General features: G+C 26.6%; 1 protein-coding gene across 1 annotated transcript; it reads right to left on the reverse strand.

The window, feature by feature from the left end:
• Positions 1–707: 707 nt before the first annotated feature.
• LOC129988504 (acidic mammalian chitinase-like) lies at positions 708–14,873 on the reverse strand. The gene is made up of 10 exons (XM_056096751.1): positions 14,694–14,873; positions 11,740–11,864; positions 11,468–11,556; positions 9,264–9,537; positions 8,192–8,318; positions 7,858–7,982; positions 3,939–4,068; positions 2,631–2,789; positions 1,418–1,537; positions 708–941 (listed from the first exon to the last, which is right to left on the reverse strand). The coding sequence occupies exons 2-10, from the start codon at positions 11,742–11,744 to the stop codon at positions 810–812; spliced, it is 1,161 nt and encodes a 386-aa protein (XP_055952726.1). The 5' UTR covers positions 11,745–11,864; positions 14,694–14,873; the 3' UTR covers positions 708–809.
• Positions 14,874–20,478: the final 5,605 nt, after the last annotated feature.

Consider the following 20,478-nt stretch of genomic DNA (forward strand, 5'->3'; position numbering starts at 1 on the left):
CTGAAAGAAATTCATTTATCTAATTTTTTAATTTGGCAATTTAGCATAAGATCTATGATTCGATTAAAATTAAATTTAGGTAAGAAAATTGCAGAATTTCATAGTTTTTTTATACTTTCATTTTAAGGACTAGTTAACGTATTTAATAAGTTTTGGGCAATTTTATCATTACTAATGATCTAGAAGATAAATTTCTTATATATATTGAAAATTTCAAAAATATTCGAATCTTGCATTTTAGTAAATCCTTGAAATAAAATTGCATAATAACATACTTATTTTGTCCCAAGACAAGATTTAAATCAGTATTTCCACAAAATTAAAGCAATTAGAAAGCATAAATAAATGTAACATACAGTTCATGAATTGACATCATTCTGAATAAATATCATCTCATTTACAGAATAACGGGGGGGGGGGGGGAATGCTTTTTGAATTTCATTAATTTATATGAAATTATTCTTGCATACAAAGGCTCTAAATACTCATAAAATCCTATTGTTTTAATTCTTTCTTAACACATTTTTAAATTAAAAAATCCTAGGAATGACTGAAATCAATTTTTTTTATATGTATTAGATTAAAACTATATATTGAAACATAACACATTTGTTTTCAATATAATTAATTCCAAATATGATATACATTTAAAAAATCACTGACTAAAAATCTAAAGTTTTGAACTGTGCAAATCAAATGAGAAAAGATATGGTATAATAAAAAGCTTTATTTAAAAGCATAATAAAAGATAACAATACATAAAATACCTGAAGAAAAATAAATATATTTATATTAATACTGATATAAAATCATTTTGTGAAAATGTCATAAATAATGCGATGCAAGAGAAATGGAGTTTTATCACAAACACATGACCAGTCATCAGAGTTCAAATTGTAAGTCATTGCACCACCATATCCTTCAGATTTGATCCACTTGGCCTAGAAGAAATAAAAATATTAGATACTTCAAATAATAAAATGTCTACAGAATACCATTTAGTGAAGATGACAATTTATCAATATTTAAAAGAAAAATATTCAGGTGTTTAAGAAAAAAAAAATGATTCATTATTTATAATCTCATAATTTTAATGAAAAATTATGGTGAACAAATAATCTCCAAGTTTCCACACCATACTATCCAGAGAAATGCTTTAAGTCCAAATTTTGATTTGATATAAATTAAACAAAGGGCAACATTCTAATATCAGAAGAATAATCTTTCAATATATGGAAAATATATATGATAAAACTGTAAAATACAAAAAAGTGATGGGAATTTTTTGAAAGACAAATGAAACTTAATTTAAAGTACATAAATGATTCGAAATCATATCAAGAAGAAAACAGATTACCAGGAAATGCTACACAATGCAAAGTTTCAAAGACTGAAATAATCTAAAAAATTAATTTACCTTTCCAGAAATGCTAACTGGATCCTCATAAGACACCCAATCATAATCTTTATAAGCATATGGAACTTGACTTTCATTATCAAAAACTCTAGTTCCCCCAGATGATAAAAATTTACAAACCTATAAAATAAATTTTAAATATTAATTATTAATATTAATTTGTGTTAATATTAATTAAAATGAATTAATATTAATAAAAATTATTTTAACATAATTATAATAATAATGTATATGTTAATATGAATTATTAAATATAAGTTTGAGAATTCATAATTAATGAAGTGTTTTTGGTACAATTAAAATCTTTACTATGCAGCAATAAGTATTTATTTATTAATAGCAATTTTTAATTTCAAACTCTGGTCTGAATTTTCACCTTTATGCTTTACTATATTAATTAGTATAATTTGTAGAATATTATAAATATCAAAACTATATAATCAAAAATATCCAAAAATCTGAAAAATAATTTAATGGATCATCAATACACGATACAATATGATTCCTTTGAAAGATAATTTGAATTTGAAAAATTAAATGTAAACATACCAACATCCATGCATTTTCATCTACTTATCAAATAAATTAAATCATAAGTAATGCACACTTATGATTTAACACAGACATAACTGTTGGAAATTTCTTTAATTTCAAAATGTTTCAAAAATAACTACAAATGAGTTTTGTTTTATAATACCAGTAATGTTAAAAATAAAAGTTTATGTACAACAATGTGTCACAATATAATTGAAAATCAAGAATTTTCTCATTTATTTATTAGGTAGAACTACAAAATGAGTCCTGCTTTCTGCTTATTTATAACAAAAAATGCATTTTTTTTTCACAAATAAACAATGCCTAAGTATTAACTTTTTTTCATTAATATTATTTAACAGTTTACTTTACATTCTCAACTTGCATAATTCAAAATAAAAATAATAATTTCAATACCTAAAATATGCAAGAAAAATTATTTATAAAGTGACACCTATATTTACATTTTAATACACAAAATTAAATATAAACTGTGACAAGAGAAAAATATTCTATGCACAAAATTCTGTCAAAAAAAACAAAACAGTAAGCTTACATTATTATAATTATTTGCAGCAATAATAATAAAAAATAAAAAAAAAAGAAATATCTTTTTCAATAAACAAATATATCATTAGTCATTGATTCATAAATGTTTGAATTTTTAAAAAAGACTTACATCAGAAAAACTGATGTCATCTTTTGTACCAGCAGCTGGATCATCAACACCATGAAAACGTGGATTTACAAGTACATAGGTATGAGCATATGTAGGGATTCCAACCATAATTTTAGATTTTGGCATCCCTTGTTCATGCCAATAATTTGCAGACCATGCCTATACAAAATATGGAAAGATTTATTCAAAGATTATAAGTAAATCATGACAAAATGCTTCAAAAAAATAGAACCTAAAACAAAGTCACATATTATTTATAATATTAAAAACATATTTATAAGTAAAGGCAAATTAATATAAATTTTAAATAAAACGCTAAAACACTAGGAAATTTCATAAATTTGAGTTACATAGCATTCATTGATAAATATTAATAATTCCAAATATATACTCAATTTTTTCTATCCAAAGCAAATTACTTTAATAAAAATACTTAATATAATAAAGTAAAAAAGTAAATTTTGCACCGAATAGTCATTCCAAATAATAAATAACTGTATTTGTACTAATTAATTTGCTGGGATATAATGGACTTGAGAAATTTCATTAAAATCTTTTATATCCAATTCGGTCCTACTGGTTTTCCTTCAAAAACATTTTTAAACAAATTTTGATAGGCCAATACAATTTTAGCCTTGTAAAATCTTTGATATTTTGTTCAATGTACTAGGCACCAGTTCACTATTTCTGTTATTTTACCTAAACTTTGAGTTTTAATCTGAAATTGAAAAAGATTTAAGCTTCAACTTACTCAATGTCTTATTTATTTGTTGAACTGAAACATGCAAACATGCTCATAAAATATAGAAGGATAGTAAATAAAATATGTGCATGCATGTGAGTGTGTGTGTATGTGTGTGCACATGTGTACGTGTAATATCAAAAATGTTTCATAATTTTTCTAATACCTTATGAGAAATTTTTTTACTAATTCTTTAAAACATTTAATACAGTAAAATGAAAAAGCAAAATGTCAAGTTTAAGAAATATATTTTTACAATAGCAAAAATATATGAACAAGAATATATTTTTACATATCCAATAATATTACATAGCAATAGTGTTTAAAAATATGCAAAAAAAAAAAAAAAAACTATTGCATCCCACAATCCTTGAAGTTTAGTGCATTTATTTTTTACAATTTCAGATTTTTATTATATCATATTATTATCTTGTAATATGTAGCATCAGTTCACTTTGTTTGAAAAATATTTGAGCTTATTTGCAAACATTACATCTAAATAGTAATTTTTAAAAATTACACAGCGAGAGGGTTAAAACTAGACAAACTTCTGAAAAAGTACTTACTGTATTAAGAGTAGAAAAATAGTCCTTTTCTCTTGAACTGTTAAAAAGTGGACTATTATGGCCAGTAAATGGAGTATACCAAAAGAAGTCATGATAATCATAACTCATCAAATTAATGAAATCAACATACCTGTAACAAAAAGGTATATATTTATTCATTCAAAATATAGAAATGTTTTCACTTTGCAAAGATTTAAAAACATAATTTATTCGGTTAGCTTCAAAAACATTGCACTACAATCTACTATCATAAAATGTATGTAATGACATTAAGAATTTGTATGCACATTCATATAGTTTCATGTTTATTGTATGAATTAATGTTTATTTTAATTTATGTTTTATATTTATTGAACAAAGCAACAAAGAAAAAAAATAAAATCAATTCACATGATGTTGTAATTGCATAACAGAAATGAGAACTCTCATACCATGGTATATGAAAAATTGATGTCAAGCATTAGCTGCTATGAATTCACAGGTTGAATCTATTTCCTTGGAACAAACTAACTAACTGATGCTTAATAATATAATAGCACAAAACAACTACTAATAGCAGTTCCAATCACTGCTTGGCCTATAAAATGGGTAATATTAACTAGATCAATTTAAACTGACATAAATTTGAAATGTGTAAAAATTTACAAATATTGATTACAGTCTACACATCTTAGTGACAAGACAGTCACTAAAGAGATCTGAAGCTTCTCAATTCATTTCCAGAGTCCACTAGCATTGCTTTAAAATATTCCTTTTAAAATGTATTGTAATGTAAATGAATGTCTTCAATGTATTTTGAACACTTTTAAAGCCAAGATTGGCATGCGATTTTAACACTAAGTCCATGGTTTCAAACACAATAAAATTTTGTTGACATTTTTTATAGATTTGTTTGTGGATTTTTTTTCGTTATATCCTTGGCAAATATATCTTTGGCAAATATGACAAAAAAATTATTCTTGTACAATAAAAAGTATAATTTTTGATTTAAATAAAAATGAAATCTTGGTTTTGTTTCAAGATTAAGCCATTTTAGAAGAAAAGAACACTCAAGCTATGATGATTTAAATAAAAATCACATGATTTTATTTGAATAAAGATTTCCATTATACCATTTGATGTTGGTGCATGATGATATTCCTAAAATTAAACTTAAGCCCAAAATCCCAGTCATCTCTGCTATTTTTATCATATCAGATGCAAGTTGTAACATCACATTCAAACGATTAACATAAATGCATTTGCCAACAATTGATTGCACATTGTCAGAAGCTATGCTATAAAATTATGTTACTTTTTCATTCACTAAAAAGCATAAGAGATTTCAAAATTAAATTATTCTGTCAAATTCAATATGTATCAACTTAGTATTAATTGACTCCAATGACTAAAACTTGCAAAAAATTGATCAACAATTGAATGGATCAAGATAGAAATTGATGAAATTTACATATCAAATAAGTGGAAAAATATTTAAGTTAAGAAAAAATCAATGCATCGAAATAACAAGCAAGAGATTCTATACTCTCCCCACAAAATAACAAAGACAGATTAAATAAATAAAACAAACAAGGAAATTTCGAAATAACAAGCAAGAGATTCTATACTCTCCCCACAAAATAACAAAGACAGATTAAATAAATAAAACAAACAAGGAAAAGCATTACCTTATTGCTAAACATATAAAAAGAATCAATTTTTTATACATGAACTGCAGTATAATGAAAATACATATTATAAGTTTTTCTTAGAAATAGAAGTTAATTTAACTATTTTGTTTAAATTAGAAATAAAAGGTATTTATGAAATATTAAACTTGATAATACAAAAAGATTTAATATAATTATTAAACAATGTATTTTTGATTTATAAAATAAATGCAAAAAATATAGAATAAAATAAAAAATTGCCAATTATAAAAATTTTCAACCCACAAGGATTAACAATTTTATAAAGAAATGGTGAAAATTTTCAAATCGAAAACTCGCAATTCAAAACAGAATCCAAGTTCTATTTAGATAGGCAATTTACATATAAAACATAAAATCTCATAAATTACAAACTCTAAAATAATCAAGGCTACTCCTTAAATATTACAAAATTGTGCAATTTAAAACAAAAAAAAGTCATTTGAAATACTTAAATTCTCTTCCGTCCATAGTACAGAAATAAAGCGCAATAAAATCCTTAAAGTTTTAATATTTTTGTAGATAAGGGTTCTAAACTACTTTTTCGTTTTTAATAATTTACGACCCCCTGGGCATGTTGCTTACATGAAAAACAGCCTTTAAGCATGTGCTTAAAAAAAATGTGTAGAAACACCATTTGTTATTTTTCAATTTCTACAGTTTCCAACAGTTCTTCGACTCCCTCTATTTTTGAGATTTTCACCCCCAAAACATCGTTTGAAACCCCAAGTTGGATGGTGATTCTGTATCTTCTTAATGTGTACTATCACCCATCTAAATTTGTCGATCGAATTCGGCAACACCCTATGTATATTATTTTATTTATATGTATATATATATATATATAAACCTGAAAAGATGTGTACTAGGTCTCTGAAGACAAATAGCTTTAAAATTATATCACAGAAAATTGGATTTCAGTGGGAAAAATCCCAGCTCGTTTCAGAGTAACTGCTTCAGAAGATTGCAATTAAGTTTTATTTCAAATTTTGTAACAAATCTGCTGTTACCAATAAATAATAATTTAAGCCTTATATTTAGAGAGTATTTTATAATTTTTAAAGCACAGTAATCCTTAAAATTCTTTTAAAAATTTCATTCATGAAAGGTTTAAGATTTTTAAATAGAGAACATGAAATGTGTTATTTAAAGGAAGCTTTTTTTTTTTTTTTTTTTTGCATTTTATATATAGTACTTTCATACATGTAACAAAAATTCTTTGTATTCTGTTGAATTTTTTTTTTTCCCTCAAGCCTGTCCTTAAATAAGTACAATGAATTAATATAGACATGAATCAATGTAAGGATTAATATACACATCCAAACATTTTGAAATTCTTAGCTTTTACAACATAAAAATTTTTAAGAGATTTTAAAATAAGTATCAATCAAAATAGTAGTTACATAAATTAAAATTATTGAAAACAACATAAATGTATAAAACAATGATATGATCATTCTTCAATAAACATCTAAGGCAGTTACATTTTTGGGAATTCTATGAATAATGTCTTCAAACAGAGAAGCTTACAGATGAAGATAGATAAAATTTACTGATTCGATAGTATTCATAGAGATTTCATGCGATAGTTTCATATCTATAAAAGAATTGAAGAAATTAAAAAATTGCTCTTCTGTGAGACAAAAAAATTTCCAATAACAGAAAGAATAAAAATTTTACTACTAAAAATATATCATTTACATCCCTGATTAGAACAAGATGGTTGGACAGTAGATTTTTGATAATATGGCAGATATCAAAACAGATAAATGTGGGATAATGAAAACAACAGATTAATATCATTGGGAAAAAAACATGGACCTATATATAATACACAAAATATTCAAAGATAAAATAAAAACTATAAATAAAAATATAGTTCAAAATAAATGTAATAGTCTAAATTAAATAAAATCTAAAATCATAAGGTTATTAACAATAGTACACAATGATTTTGGAAATAAAAAAAAAATAAAAAAGGGGGCCAGATTGGTGCAGTGCCAGATTATTAAGAGACTGCTGTATGTTGACAGAGAGAATCAAACAATATGTTCTAATTATGAAAGATATTATCCCCAACTCTAATTTGAAAAACTATATTAATTTATAGTGATAGAAGGAATTATAACAGCAAATTAAGTTAGTACTTGGAATGCAAATATAATTTTTGCATTATTTCAAAAAAATCTTTAAATATATCTGCAATTAAAAAAAAAAAGAAAAAAGCTTACTTGGCCATCCCAGGAATGTCATAAGAAGAGGTAATGATATTTTGTACAGCAGCAACAGCTACAGTCAATAAAGGAGGAGGTTTGCCGACTAAGTGAGCATAAAAAGTAGAAAGAGCTCTAAATTCCTAAAAAGTTTGAAAGAAGTAAATTCAGATATTAAAATTGATATTTTTTTTTAAATATTATGATATGAAAAAGTTAACAAAACAGAAAAATCCAAAAATGAACAAATTTATTTTCGAAAGAATCTCAATTTTTATGCTGAAAAACATTTTGATAAAACAAACTTCTACTTCAAAAATGCATTAATAAAAGAAAATGGAATGATAATTACTTTGAGGAATGAGATAAAGTTACTTTTGTCTTCCTTAATACCATCATTCCAGACAGGAAATTCCCAATCAATATCAAATCCATCAAAATTGTATTTCCCTAAAGTTGCCAGTGTTGAAATAATAAATCTGTAAAATACAAATCTTTAATATAAAATTGTATCTTCGTCATCAAATAAAAAAAAAATTATATTTAAGAGTGAGGACTGTGCTTTCCTATAATTTATTCGAGAAATTTTCTACAATGACTATCAAATTTGAGCAGAATATATCAAATCATGTTATAATAATATTTAGTCTGTGTATTTTCTGTAAGCGGTTCAAGGTCACATTTTCTACCGCATTACTGGTAATAGACAACCAATAACGAGGTAGAAAATGTGACCTTGAACCGCCTATAGAAAATACACAAATTCTAATGATATGTTAGGTGGTTATATTCGAAAAATGTTCCAATTTCAAGTTACATGAGGAATATTATTGAACAAAATTTTACATTACTGTCATACTATGAGGATAGCATTAAAGTTTGCATTCAACTATTCAAACCTCTCCATCATACTGTTATGTAAATGTTTGACTTCCAATGACAATTATTATATATATCAAGACAAAATGCGTGGAAGATCCTTGGGAGAAACTCTTTTCAAACCGAGGATAATTTGATTTGAAAGATGAGATTCTATCATTAGGTGATATCAATATTAGTGATAAGTTTTGCAAGTCTAAAAAAAATAATTCGATTCCATACATTGTAAGTAAGCAAATGATGTTGAGAATTTTTATTTCCTAAGAAAACAAGAATTAAAACTTTTTTCTTACTCTTAAAAGATCAGATTTCTTATCTTTGTAAAATATCTTCAAAAAAAATTTTTCCGAACAAAATTATTTTTAGGACTACCATTTTTGAAAATAATCATTTAAAAAGTTCTTATCCTAAGGAGAGACAGAATTTCTATCCTGAATGTCAAATATTAATTTGTATGTCATAGTCATAACACAAAAAAAAATCAATTAAATTCAATAAAACAATGCTTAAGATTAAAAGTGAAAAAATATTAAATGATTAATTACTTTGTTCTGTTGGAAGTAGAATTTAAAGCTTCTGAGAAACCTCCATTACTGCCACCTCCACCAACAGTTAACAGTACTTTCAATTCAGGGTTATTCTTTTTTAAATCTGTAGTTTGGAAATACAATTTCTTTTTGTAATCATTTCCTAAGTCAAGCACACCATTTGTAACAACTGAGAATCCAGCAATAATATGAGTACATAAAGTTGTGTTGAGGAGAATAGGTGCTGGATTATCTACAGTATAATAACATACTCGTAACAAATCAGGTTTTTCTGAAATTGAAAGAAAATTATACATATATCACAAAAATGCATTATCAAAAGTTTTATTATAAATTCATATATAATGCTCTATAAGAAAGAATATTATATTAAATACATCCATTATCAATTCACATTCAGATAACATATGGCAAGAACATTGTGCCAAATTAATTTTAAAACCATTGCAGATCTTGCAGCAGGAACAGAAGATGATAACGGAATATGAATGAAAATATCAAAAATACACACAGGATAGTTTTTTTACAAAAATTACTTTTTATCACATTAAAAGGTGAAAGAAGTATTAGAAAAAAATATTTTTTTTTTATCACTTCTTAACTATGAATATTACATGATAAAAAAATGAATGTTCATAAAATTTGAGGGTAGCAGAGAAACTTATTAAAAAAAAATTACTAAAAACTATTTAAATAGAAATACTTTGTAATGAAATAAATGCCTTTTTTTTTTTTTTTTTTTTTTTTTTGCAAATTAAATGCCAAAAGCAAGGATTGTAAGTTTTTTATATAATTGATAAATACTTTTTTCAAGCATAACAGAATTATTTGCTCTCTCCGGAATTAATGATTTTCTATTATTTCTGTTGCAATCTGACATACTTTTTTTTTACTTAAATTGTCTGAATACTTTTTTTTATACAAATGAGAAATGTAATGCAAAAATGAATAGCTGGTGAAGTTCACTGTGCATCTATCTGATAAAAGAACTTATGTTTTCCTAAAACATATTCTGTAATAAAGGAATTACTTATGGAAATTTCAAAAATATTATTTTCCAGAACAATCAACAACATGTTAGTAAATGATATTTTAATATTCTACTACTTAGCATTTTTTTTCTTTCGAAAATAGTAAAAATTATGCATCATGCAGTAAATTTAACAAATAAAAATGCTGTGAAAGGGATAAGTATAGTTACAGGAATGAAATGCAAAATTAAGAGACACATATTTTAGGGATTTTAAAACTCTGGTTCAAAGTAATGCAAATAATTAGCTAAAAGAGTAGAATTTTTTTTATGGGCATCCTCTTATTTTGATAAGTTTATTTCTAAAATAAGTATTAAATATCCGATTTTTAACATCCTTACTTTTGTATAGATTTCCAACTTCAATACAGATTATAAAACGTTATATATGCACATTGCTATAAATAAAGAGTTGGTGCTTAATATTTTTCACAAAAAAATAAATAAGTGAACAAATAGTAATAAACCTGATTTCACACAAAAAAAATAACTTCAATACAAATATATTACACATAAAATTCAAATTTTTATAATTTAAATGCTAATTTAATACTTGCATTTGAGAATTTTTACTTTTAAAAATTTATGTTTCAACAACTTGTTAAAAAATTTTGAAAAAATTAATAATTATAATTCATTATTACATGTACTCTAATAAAATAAGAATGTCTAATAAAAAGTAATAGTAAAAGAACAAATGCCATTAATTTACACTATAATAACATAATAATATGACCTTTTTATGGCATATTAATATGCAATAATAAATTTATACTAACAGCAAGAAGAGGAACAAACAGCAATCAACAGTATAAACAATTTTATAAGACTAAAATAAATAATATAATGAAAAAAAATAAATCAAAAAATAAATATTAATTTAATTTTCCTATGTAAATTTAAGAAAAAAAAAACTGACTACAGAAATATGAGTGATATATAAGTAAATAAAAAGCTATTATATGTATAATAAATTAAGAAATATTTTTTCAATTAAAAATTTTATCCTCATAAATCAAATGCATATTAATTTACATTCGTTTTAACTATTTCCTAAATAAGCAATGACATTTCTGACTTTTTAAAATCTAACCTTTTTTATATTTTTGATATAGAGAAATAGATTTGTTTGTAAGTCCTTAGATAAAAAGGAAAAAAATAAATAAAATACCTTTAGGTTGGGTAGAACAGAAAATAGAAATCGTAGAGCATAGTAAAATCAAGAGTTTAATGAAAGCATTCATATTGAGCCAGAATTTCCTATAAAAATAATGCAACTCAATAAGTATTTAAAAGCAAACAATATTCACATGAGATGATGAATTCATTTTATAAGCATCGAGGTGATGTTTTCATCCGAATATCTTATCACAAATATCTACTCTCAATTTCAAAATACTGATAAAAAATTACTTCATCCACTCTTTAAAAAACCTGACTTACCTCATAGACTAAGACTGATAAGATAACATATTGAAAGTTCGCTTCTACTAAAACTTTGTTTAAGTTTGAACGAATTCATCTTCTTCAACAAATGTGACTGTCTAAGGTGAAGAGGAAAAGGATATCTGCAAACGAAAAGAATGAAAAACAACACCTGTCAATCAGTTTCTGATAAGGAAATTTGGGACATATGAAACAATTAGAATGCAAGTGAAAGCAAATTTTACAGGAAATAAAATCTGATAAAACAAAAATATACTTTTTTTCCTTTAGATCAATTCATGATTTTTTTTAATGCAGCAGTAACCAAAGATAAGAAAATAATAGAAAAAGAAAATAGAATGTGTAGTAAGGAATAGCTGCAAAAATTAAGCACATTTTAAGCACCTTAACCACAAAACAAATATCTTATATATAGAGACATGCATATTTTCTCGAGTAAATCTTTTCTTTTTAAAATAAAAAAAAATGCACCATATTTTTTTTCTTTTTTTAAAAAAATGTGCCATTTTTAATCACTTTTTTTAAAAAGAAATTAAATAAGAATATGTATTTTTTAAATTTTAACATTTATTTATATATTTACAAATTGCCTCCGACTTAATTTGGATGGACTGCTAACCACAGATAAATCATTTCTGAAAATGTCAAAATTAATATAAAAGTGTACCATAACTAAAAATTTTATATTTATTTTTATATATTCAGCAACAAATAAGATTTGACATGGTTGGGATGGAAAACATAAATTTTCTCTATATTCAGCAACAAATAAGATTTGACATGGTTGGGATGGAAAACATAAATTTTCTCTCTCATTAACTTTCCATATTTAGCAATCTAGAACATTTTATTTGCAGTCTTATTAAAACTTGAAACTAGGACTTCAGGATGACTACCATTCATAAAATTTATCAAAACTGTTATAAAACTGATGTCAGAATAATATCATGTTCTGTTTGAGTTTTTTTTTTTTTTAATCAGTTGCATAGTTAATATTACAATATTTACAAAAAAAATCAATTCGATAAATAATAATTCAAATAGTAACATAAGTAAGACTACTTGTAATGCCATTTCTAATTAAGTAGCCTTGTACACAATTCTAATATATTTCAGAAATAACATTTGGTAGACCACACAAAATGATTCTCAAGCAAATAACAAATAATAATAATAATAATCATTCTAAAAATCTAAATTTCATTGTTATGCAATTTGTTACTAAATTTTGAAAGGTTTTATTTCTAAACTATGCATAATTGGACAATATTACAGTGAAATTCAAACTATTTTAATTATTTCTATAAATACTCCATTTATTGTTGAAAGCTAATGAATTAAGCTTTTTTATATTTTTATATTGCTTGACTGTGATATAATGAATTTTCACTTTATTTTATTTCATTAAATATTTTATGAAATCTACAAATACGGTTCTTTAAGGAATGAACCAAATAAAATCTAAATTGATTTAAATGATAACTTTTTTTAATTATGTTTAAAACATTAAGATAAATACAAAGCAAAACTAAATTTTAAAAAAAAATTTATGAAGAATAGTTTTAAAAAAAAAGTGCCAAAAATTTTTATTTTTTATTGATATATATTTACAAAACTTTACAACACAATAATACATCAAATCTTAATTCTAAATTTCTTATATTACTTTAAAAATAAATCAAAAGAAAAAAAATTCGAAATGAAGTTACAATGACTTTGAAATCTGGCTACCAAATGGCAAATGCAAAAAAGGAAAAAATAAGAAGGATATATATTAATAATTTAGATAAAGCAAAATAAATAAATAAAAAGGAAAGAGCGAGAGAGAACATGATTAATTTAAAGATGTAATTGCTCAAAAATGAGGACTTGAATTTATCAGCATATTCACAAGCAGCTAACATGTTGTTGAACATGCTTATATAAGACAAGCAAAATATAAAACTTGCACCTTTTAACACCATTTTAATTTTGCAATGAATTGTATATTTTAATTGATAAATAATAAAGTAAGTTAAAGCAATCCAAACACTAACACACATTCTCGTAACATTTCTCATACTGAAAATTCAATAAGTTGTTATTCATTTACAAGCACATATTGATATTTATTTATTGATTTTTTTTTCTCTCAATTCTCATTTCAAAATTTGATTAAATATCTTATCAATCAAATAATTATAATTTCCATTAAAAAATGATATATTCAGTGAAGAATATTTAATTATAACATAGATTTTTATTTAGCGGAAAAAAGTTTATACAAAGAACATAAATTTACTTTTCCTATCCATGTAAATATTATACACAAATTAGAAAATCATATCACACTAAAAATAAATGTTTAATTAAAATATTAAAACAATTTATACAATATTAATGTCTAAACAAAAATATTTTCAAATGAATCATAATTTTGAAAACAACACAAATATATTTTCTACGACTTATCTAGCATTCTAGAAGTTGGTTTAACTACAGAAACTAACAATATGACAAACATGAAATACAGAGAAAATAAGCTCATGAAGCAGTCAGCAAATAATATAAAATATTATTATAGCCAATTAGAAAAATTAGAAGCTGCATACATTAACCAAAATACTATGAGGTACAGCTCAAATAAACTAGAAGTAGAGTTCAACCAGACACTAATACAACGAACATACCACATTATTTTCATTTTTTATGGAAATCAATTACATAGTTAAAACTGTATTTATTCATGATTTTGGTTTTAAAACCTGCACTTTTTTTTGGTTATGGCACTGGTAATACTTGGCTATTAGCAAGAGATAAAAATCTTCAAATCTTTATGAAGCAAATATGGTCATAAATGAACCTAAAAGAATAGAAGTTAAGAAAAACAAACAATATTCGGGATCCCCAATTATTGATATTATTTTTAACTCAGACATACAAAATCAATCCACTAATAGAACAATATTTACCAAAATATAAAATTTTAAATGTAAAATGGAATTGGGCGACCTAAAAGCTGATCCCCTGCTTTTCCAGACATTTATATAAGAGCTACAAAATAATTAAAACTTCATAATCTACATCACGCATTGATTGAATAGTGACGAGAACGTAATTTTCCCCATGCATTGGCTACTCGATTGAGTGATTGATTGATTGAAATTGAAAAGGAATGAGAATGGAATTTTTGGCAACAACGCCCGTTATCCCCTAATGCCAAAACAGTTCATTCAATAGATGTTAAAAAAAAATTCAGAGCTTGGAGAAGGATCCGATGTTACTGCTTATTAGAAACAGCTTTCTGAATAAACATTTTGAATGTAGAACAAGAATGAAGATCAATATTAAGTTTTGCAAAAAGGTATGACCTAAGGATTGCGTATCTGGAACAAAACAAGATGATCTGTTCAATGTTATTTTCATGATTACAAACTTGGCAGTGAGGATAATTGTGTAGATCAAATCTATTCAACAGAGCTGGATAATATCTTCACTTCTGCTTTTGAGCCATGGATTTAGGGAACATCGCCAATAGATTCTTGATATTTGCTATTTTTAAAAATGTGATTCGTTTTTTGTATGAGCTTTCCTGAAAATGAGAAATTAAATCCTCTGAAGCAATTCACTCCAGCAATGGGTGTGACTGCGTGACCATTTTTGCGAGTACGTCAGCTTTTTCATTCCAATATATCTGTCAATGTCCTGGAATCCATACCAAGTATATTTTTCGATTTAATTTTAACCTGACTTGAATTTTGCTAGATAATCTATGAATGACTTTTGGAGATTTGATTGTAAGGTATTTTAAAACGTGAAGGGCCGAATAGTTTCTGTCAAAAAAAACAGATTTTTTCCTGTAACTGAAAGTTCATCCAAAATAATTCAAAATAGTATCTTTTTAAAAAAATCAGAAGTTTTTAATAATTGATCGGCTAGTATACCATTTACTAAACAATGGTTTCATCAGCGTTATCGGCAGACATCCCGACATGCGCAGAACGGTTGAAAATTGAACAGAAGCGGTTAATTTGGTACCTGACACGTGACCGTGAATTGAGCCCATTCTTTTCTCAGGTAACTTGCCAATGGTACTATCATAATACCAATAACAATCATACCAATAATAATCATCATAATACCAATAATAATCATCATAATATCAATAATAGTCATCATAATACCAATAATAATCATCATAATACCAATAATAATCATCATAATACCAATCCTGGAATCAAATCAGTTAAAAAAGACGAAATTATAATTCAAAATTTATTTGCAAACCTGAATGCTACTAAAAATCATATTATTGCATTACCAGACCCTGTGGCGGATTTGAGATGCGCGAGGATTGAATCTGGGACCATGCGGTTTGCAGCCGAGTAACATGACCACTATACAAAAGCAATTGCACGTGTAGCGTCGCTGTTAACTGGCTTATAAGCTATTCCCCATTGCACAGCCAATCTTTTAACTTTTTCCGATAGCATTCTCATAGCTGCCCCGCGATTTTCATTAGAACAGTATTCGGGGTCCATTTTGGCTGTTTAAGTGCTATTCTAAGGGCTGTAGTTTGTATAGAATTGTAGGCTTTGTATTGAGTTTCAGAGAATTTATTTGGTTTTGAGCTGTTGTAATAACTTGGATGCTATTATTGGTTATGTTCACGAGATCAATTGTTCTAGGATCGTAAGTTTCATACGAAATAGATTTTAAAGCATTAATTTCCTAAGTGCTTTAGCTCGAATATTTTTAAACAAAATCCCATTTTGGTTTGTTTTCGAAAAATCGATGCCTATTTAATGCATTGTTTCCATGTGAGAGGGAAACCAGCATATGTAATTCGAGGAATCGATTGCAATTTCTTTTTTGATAGGTCAGCATTTCTCGGAGCTGATTTTAAGTTTCCATCATTTGTGGACGTTTTTCATAGTATTCTGAAGCTTCTTTGAAATGAAATCTAAAAATGTATGAGCACAAAATATAAAAATTTTTATGACATTAAAATATGACATTAATGTCATCCGCAAAATTGAGCATTCCACATCAGAATCAAGAGCTTCAAAGAAATCCGGAAGGAAAATTACAAAGAGTATAGGCGAGACAACACTACTTTGAGGCGAAAATTTTTAAAGAGTTTTTCTCCTAGAAAGAGAATTTCTCCAACAAACTTGAAAAGTTCGGCTTGGAGAAAGTTGTGTATGACCTTTGAAATATTGCCTTTGATACCAAGCTGAAGGCACTTCAGCATAAGACCATCAATATAAACAGAGTCATATGCGCTTTTAATATCTAGATTAATCCCGATAAAGTATTTCTTTAGATTGTGGGCTTATGCAATAGTTGTATGTATTTTATTTACTGCAATCTGATTGTCCCTGTGGAGAAGGGAACCATTCACAAACGGAGGAATTTTTCTCTCAATTATTAAATGATAGGTAATACGCTGTAACAAAATTCTTTCAAAAGTTTTTGAGAAAACAGAGGTGAGAGCTATTGGTCTATATGAAGTGATTTTTTTTGTCCTTTTTAGGTTTAGGAATGGGATAATGATTGAATGCTTCCATTCCTCCGGAATAAAAGATGTTGTAAGAACCTCCTGAAATACGGGTGTAATGTTTATTAGATCTGTGATGCTAAGATTTTAAAATTAATTAGGTGTAATACCATCAGCACCAGGTGTGGAATTCCATGCTTTTTTATAACGTATCTGACTTCCTGTAGGTGAATAGGAGTATTAAAACAAGAAATGCGGTCTTCGGCTCATTGTATCACATCTTGTCTTAAGACAAGAAATGCAAGTGGAATCGGTTCCTGCTCGATGCTACTGTCAGCAAAAAAAAAAAAAAAAAAAAAAAATCAGCAAAAAGATTGCTTTGCTGAAATGGATTTGCGACAAAACGATTGTTATGCTGAATGATATTTGAAATAGTCAATTCCTGGTATGAATGATTGTAAAACTTGTTGAATATCGAGTAAAACATTCTAGGATTCGTAGAAATGTTTCAAATTTTGTCCCAATAACTTCGACTAGCCTTTTTAATATAAAAACGAAGTCTTGCTGCATTTTTTTTTTTTTTTTTTTTGCTTTATTCAGTCTGGTTCTGAAATGAAACGAAGGGTTCTTTTCCGAAATAGAATTTTCAATTTTTGAAATTAGTTTCCACCAGGGAGGATAAGTTTTAGTCGGCAAAGGTATTATTTTTATGTTTTCCCTTATAACTTCCAAACTCCTGATTGTCAATGCCTTTAGATTAGTTCTTGTAGCCAATACTTTTGACGATTGCTTCATAGTCCGATTCCAAACTATTGTTTTTATATATCTAGCATTAAGCTCTAAATTTGATGACTTAATAATGACTAGGCAATGATCACTTTCAAAGGACGAATCGAAAACATAGCAATTAACGTCACGAGAAATAGATGCCGAGCAGATTGAGATGTCGAGCAACGAAGCTGATCAAGTGCAAGTGACATACGTAGGGTTCGAAGCATTAAGGAGGATAAAACTGGAATTTTTAAGCCATTCTACGAAATCATTGCTTAGAGGAGATGATTTATTTGATCCCTAAAGAGGATGATGAAGATTAAAGTCACCAAATATAAAAACAGGGACGGAGAAAGAATCGAAATAGCCTTTTACATTTTCTATATTGAGTCCTTCAGGAGCATATAAGTTAATGATAAGAAAATTTAAGCCTTTATGATAAACTTCAACTGTAAGAATTTCATGGCTGCTATTGTATGTAGCACTAATTGCGATAATTCTACCAGATGCGTTTTTTGGAATGCCGGTAATTAAACCACCATCAAGCCGATCTTGCCTGCCTAAATAAAATAAATTTTTAGTTGAGCATAGAAAGTGATCTTCATGCTTGAAGAATGTTTCTTGAAAAATTCAGAATTCAGATGAGGAAAAAGAAGGAACTTTGAGCCAATTTTTTTTTTAAAGACCTCTGCAGTTCTACTGTACGAAAGTCATTATAAAAAAGAAAACGACAAAAACTCAGAAAAAACCAATCCTAAATGAATTATGGGAAAACAAAAAAGCTTGAAGAAGCACAAGAAAAACAAAAGAAAAAAAAGACAAAGAAGGGGAAGGATCCAGACAAAGAACTAACCAAAAGCTCTTTCTTGCATTGGAATAGCAGATGCTTTGCGAATCTTTTCTAATGCTTTTTTCTTTCTTGATGAAGAAAGATTTTCGCCGCCAAAGTTACTCATGGCTGTTAAGTTATGTGACAGCGATTTCATCATTTTTTCAAACATTCCAAGGATCATGTTAATTTGCTTTTCCATTTTAATTTTCATTGTTTGGATGACAGATTCTATCCCTTCATTCATTTTAATGATCATAGTCTCAATTTTTTCGCTCATTTGTTCTTCGGTATTTTTTATAGAAGCATTTATTTTGACAGCTGTCGCGTAACTAGATTTCTTTGATTGATTGTAGATTCGTCTCGCCTCAGCAGTTGTGATATTGTTTCTACATTTGAGCTCTAGAATGTCTTTCTCCTTGGTATAAAAAAGAGCATCCTCTTGATGTGGACGAATGCTTGCCTTCAAAATTGATACATTTCTGTGGGGATTGACAAATGCCTACATGAATGTCGCCACACAGATGCAAATCTTTGGTTTTTCGCATACACTTGATGGATACATGAAACAAGCCATGTGCACTGCCATGGCTTGTCAATAAATGATTCTATTTTTTTTTATTTATGAACCAAATCTTTACTTCTACCAGCAAACGTGTTCCAAGTTTCGTTATGAGAACGAGTGATGTGTCCCGTGAGTCATTCTGTTTTATAAATCGCCTCATCACAACAATCTCAAATTCGTTATTTTTTTGTTAACTCTTCAGCAATTTCTAGCGGTGGGACTTTTGTTGGGATATCATCGAGCAGAAATCTGGAGGTTATATTTTTCCATATCCCTAGTAGCACCACAATATTGTATAATATTTTGTAAATATTGAACAATATTGTGAATACCGAATTACACCGAATACCATATCAACACTATTATACAATATCAAATAATATTAAAGATGACCCAGCATTTAAAAAGTATTTTAAACTTAAGATTTCAGCCCTAATAATATAGTATTTGCTTAATAATTCAGTTTATTTGAGATTTTATTTCTAGAAATTCACTGGGGTAGAAATGCATAATCCACGATTTTTTGAATAACAAATAATTTTGCAATTGTTATTTTTAAATATTTGTTCCAAATATCTGTTATTTCAAGCATATTATTAATTAAAAATTATTAATTAGTATTAAATATAAAATTTATTAATTATAATAATACTTAATTTACTAATTTGAGTAAAGTGTGATTGAATTAATTTATTTATTTCAGCTTACTTCTTAAATTTGATTTTTTTAAAACTATTTATTTAATTTCTTTGTTGGAGTAAACCTTTTTCTGAAAAATTTGACTTAAATGTATATGTAATATCTTAAAAATGTTTACTTTATTCTACCAATAGATGGCGCTGGCAGTAAACAGAATATATACAATCAAAGTCATGTCACAAGCGATTAAATAATGATCTTTTTGGAATAGTGCATCGTCAAATGCGAATATTGGAAAATCAAGGTCACTCCCATGAAGTGGAGCGGCGACTTCGCACTTTCCAGTGAAGTCACCGCTCTGATAAATTTCAGTGATATGATTTTCAATGATACGATAGTTCCAAAAATAACAGGTCCGTTCACTTTAGTCGGTAAGGGACTTTCCCAATGCAT

Source organism: Argiope bruennichi, chromosome 10 (assembly GCF_947563725.1).
Source record: "Argiope bruennichi chromosome 10, qqArgBrue1.1, whole genome shotgun sequence".
Classification (NCBI taxonomy): Eukaryota; Metazoa; Arthropoda; class Arachnida; order Araneae; family Araneidae; genus Argiope; species Argiope bruennichi.

Excerpts from the sequence above, each read along its gene's own strand:
- LOC129988504 (XM_056096751.1), bottom strand. Across the intron at positions 8,319-9,263 it reads TCTACTTCCAACAGAACAAA|ATTTATTATTTCAACACTGG; the intron begins GTAATTAATCAT and ends TGTATTTTACAG. Across the intron at positions 942-1,417 it reads CAGTTAGCATTTCTGGAAAG|GCCAAGTGGATCAAATCTGA; the intron begins GTAAATTAATTT and ends TATTTCTTCTAG.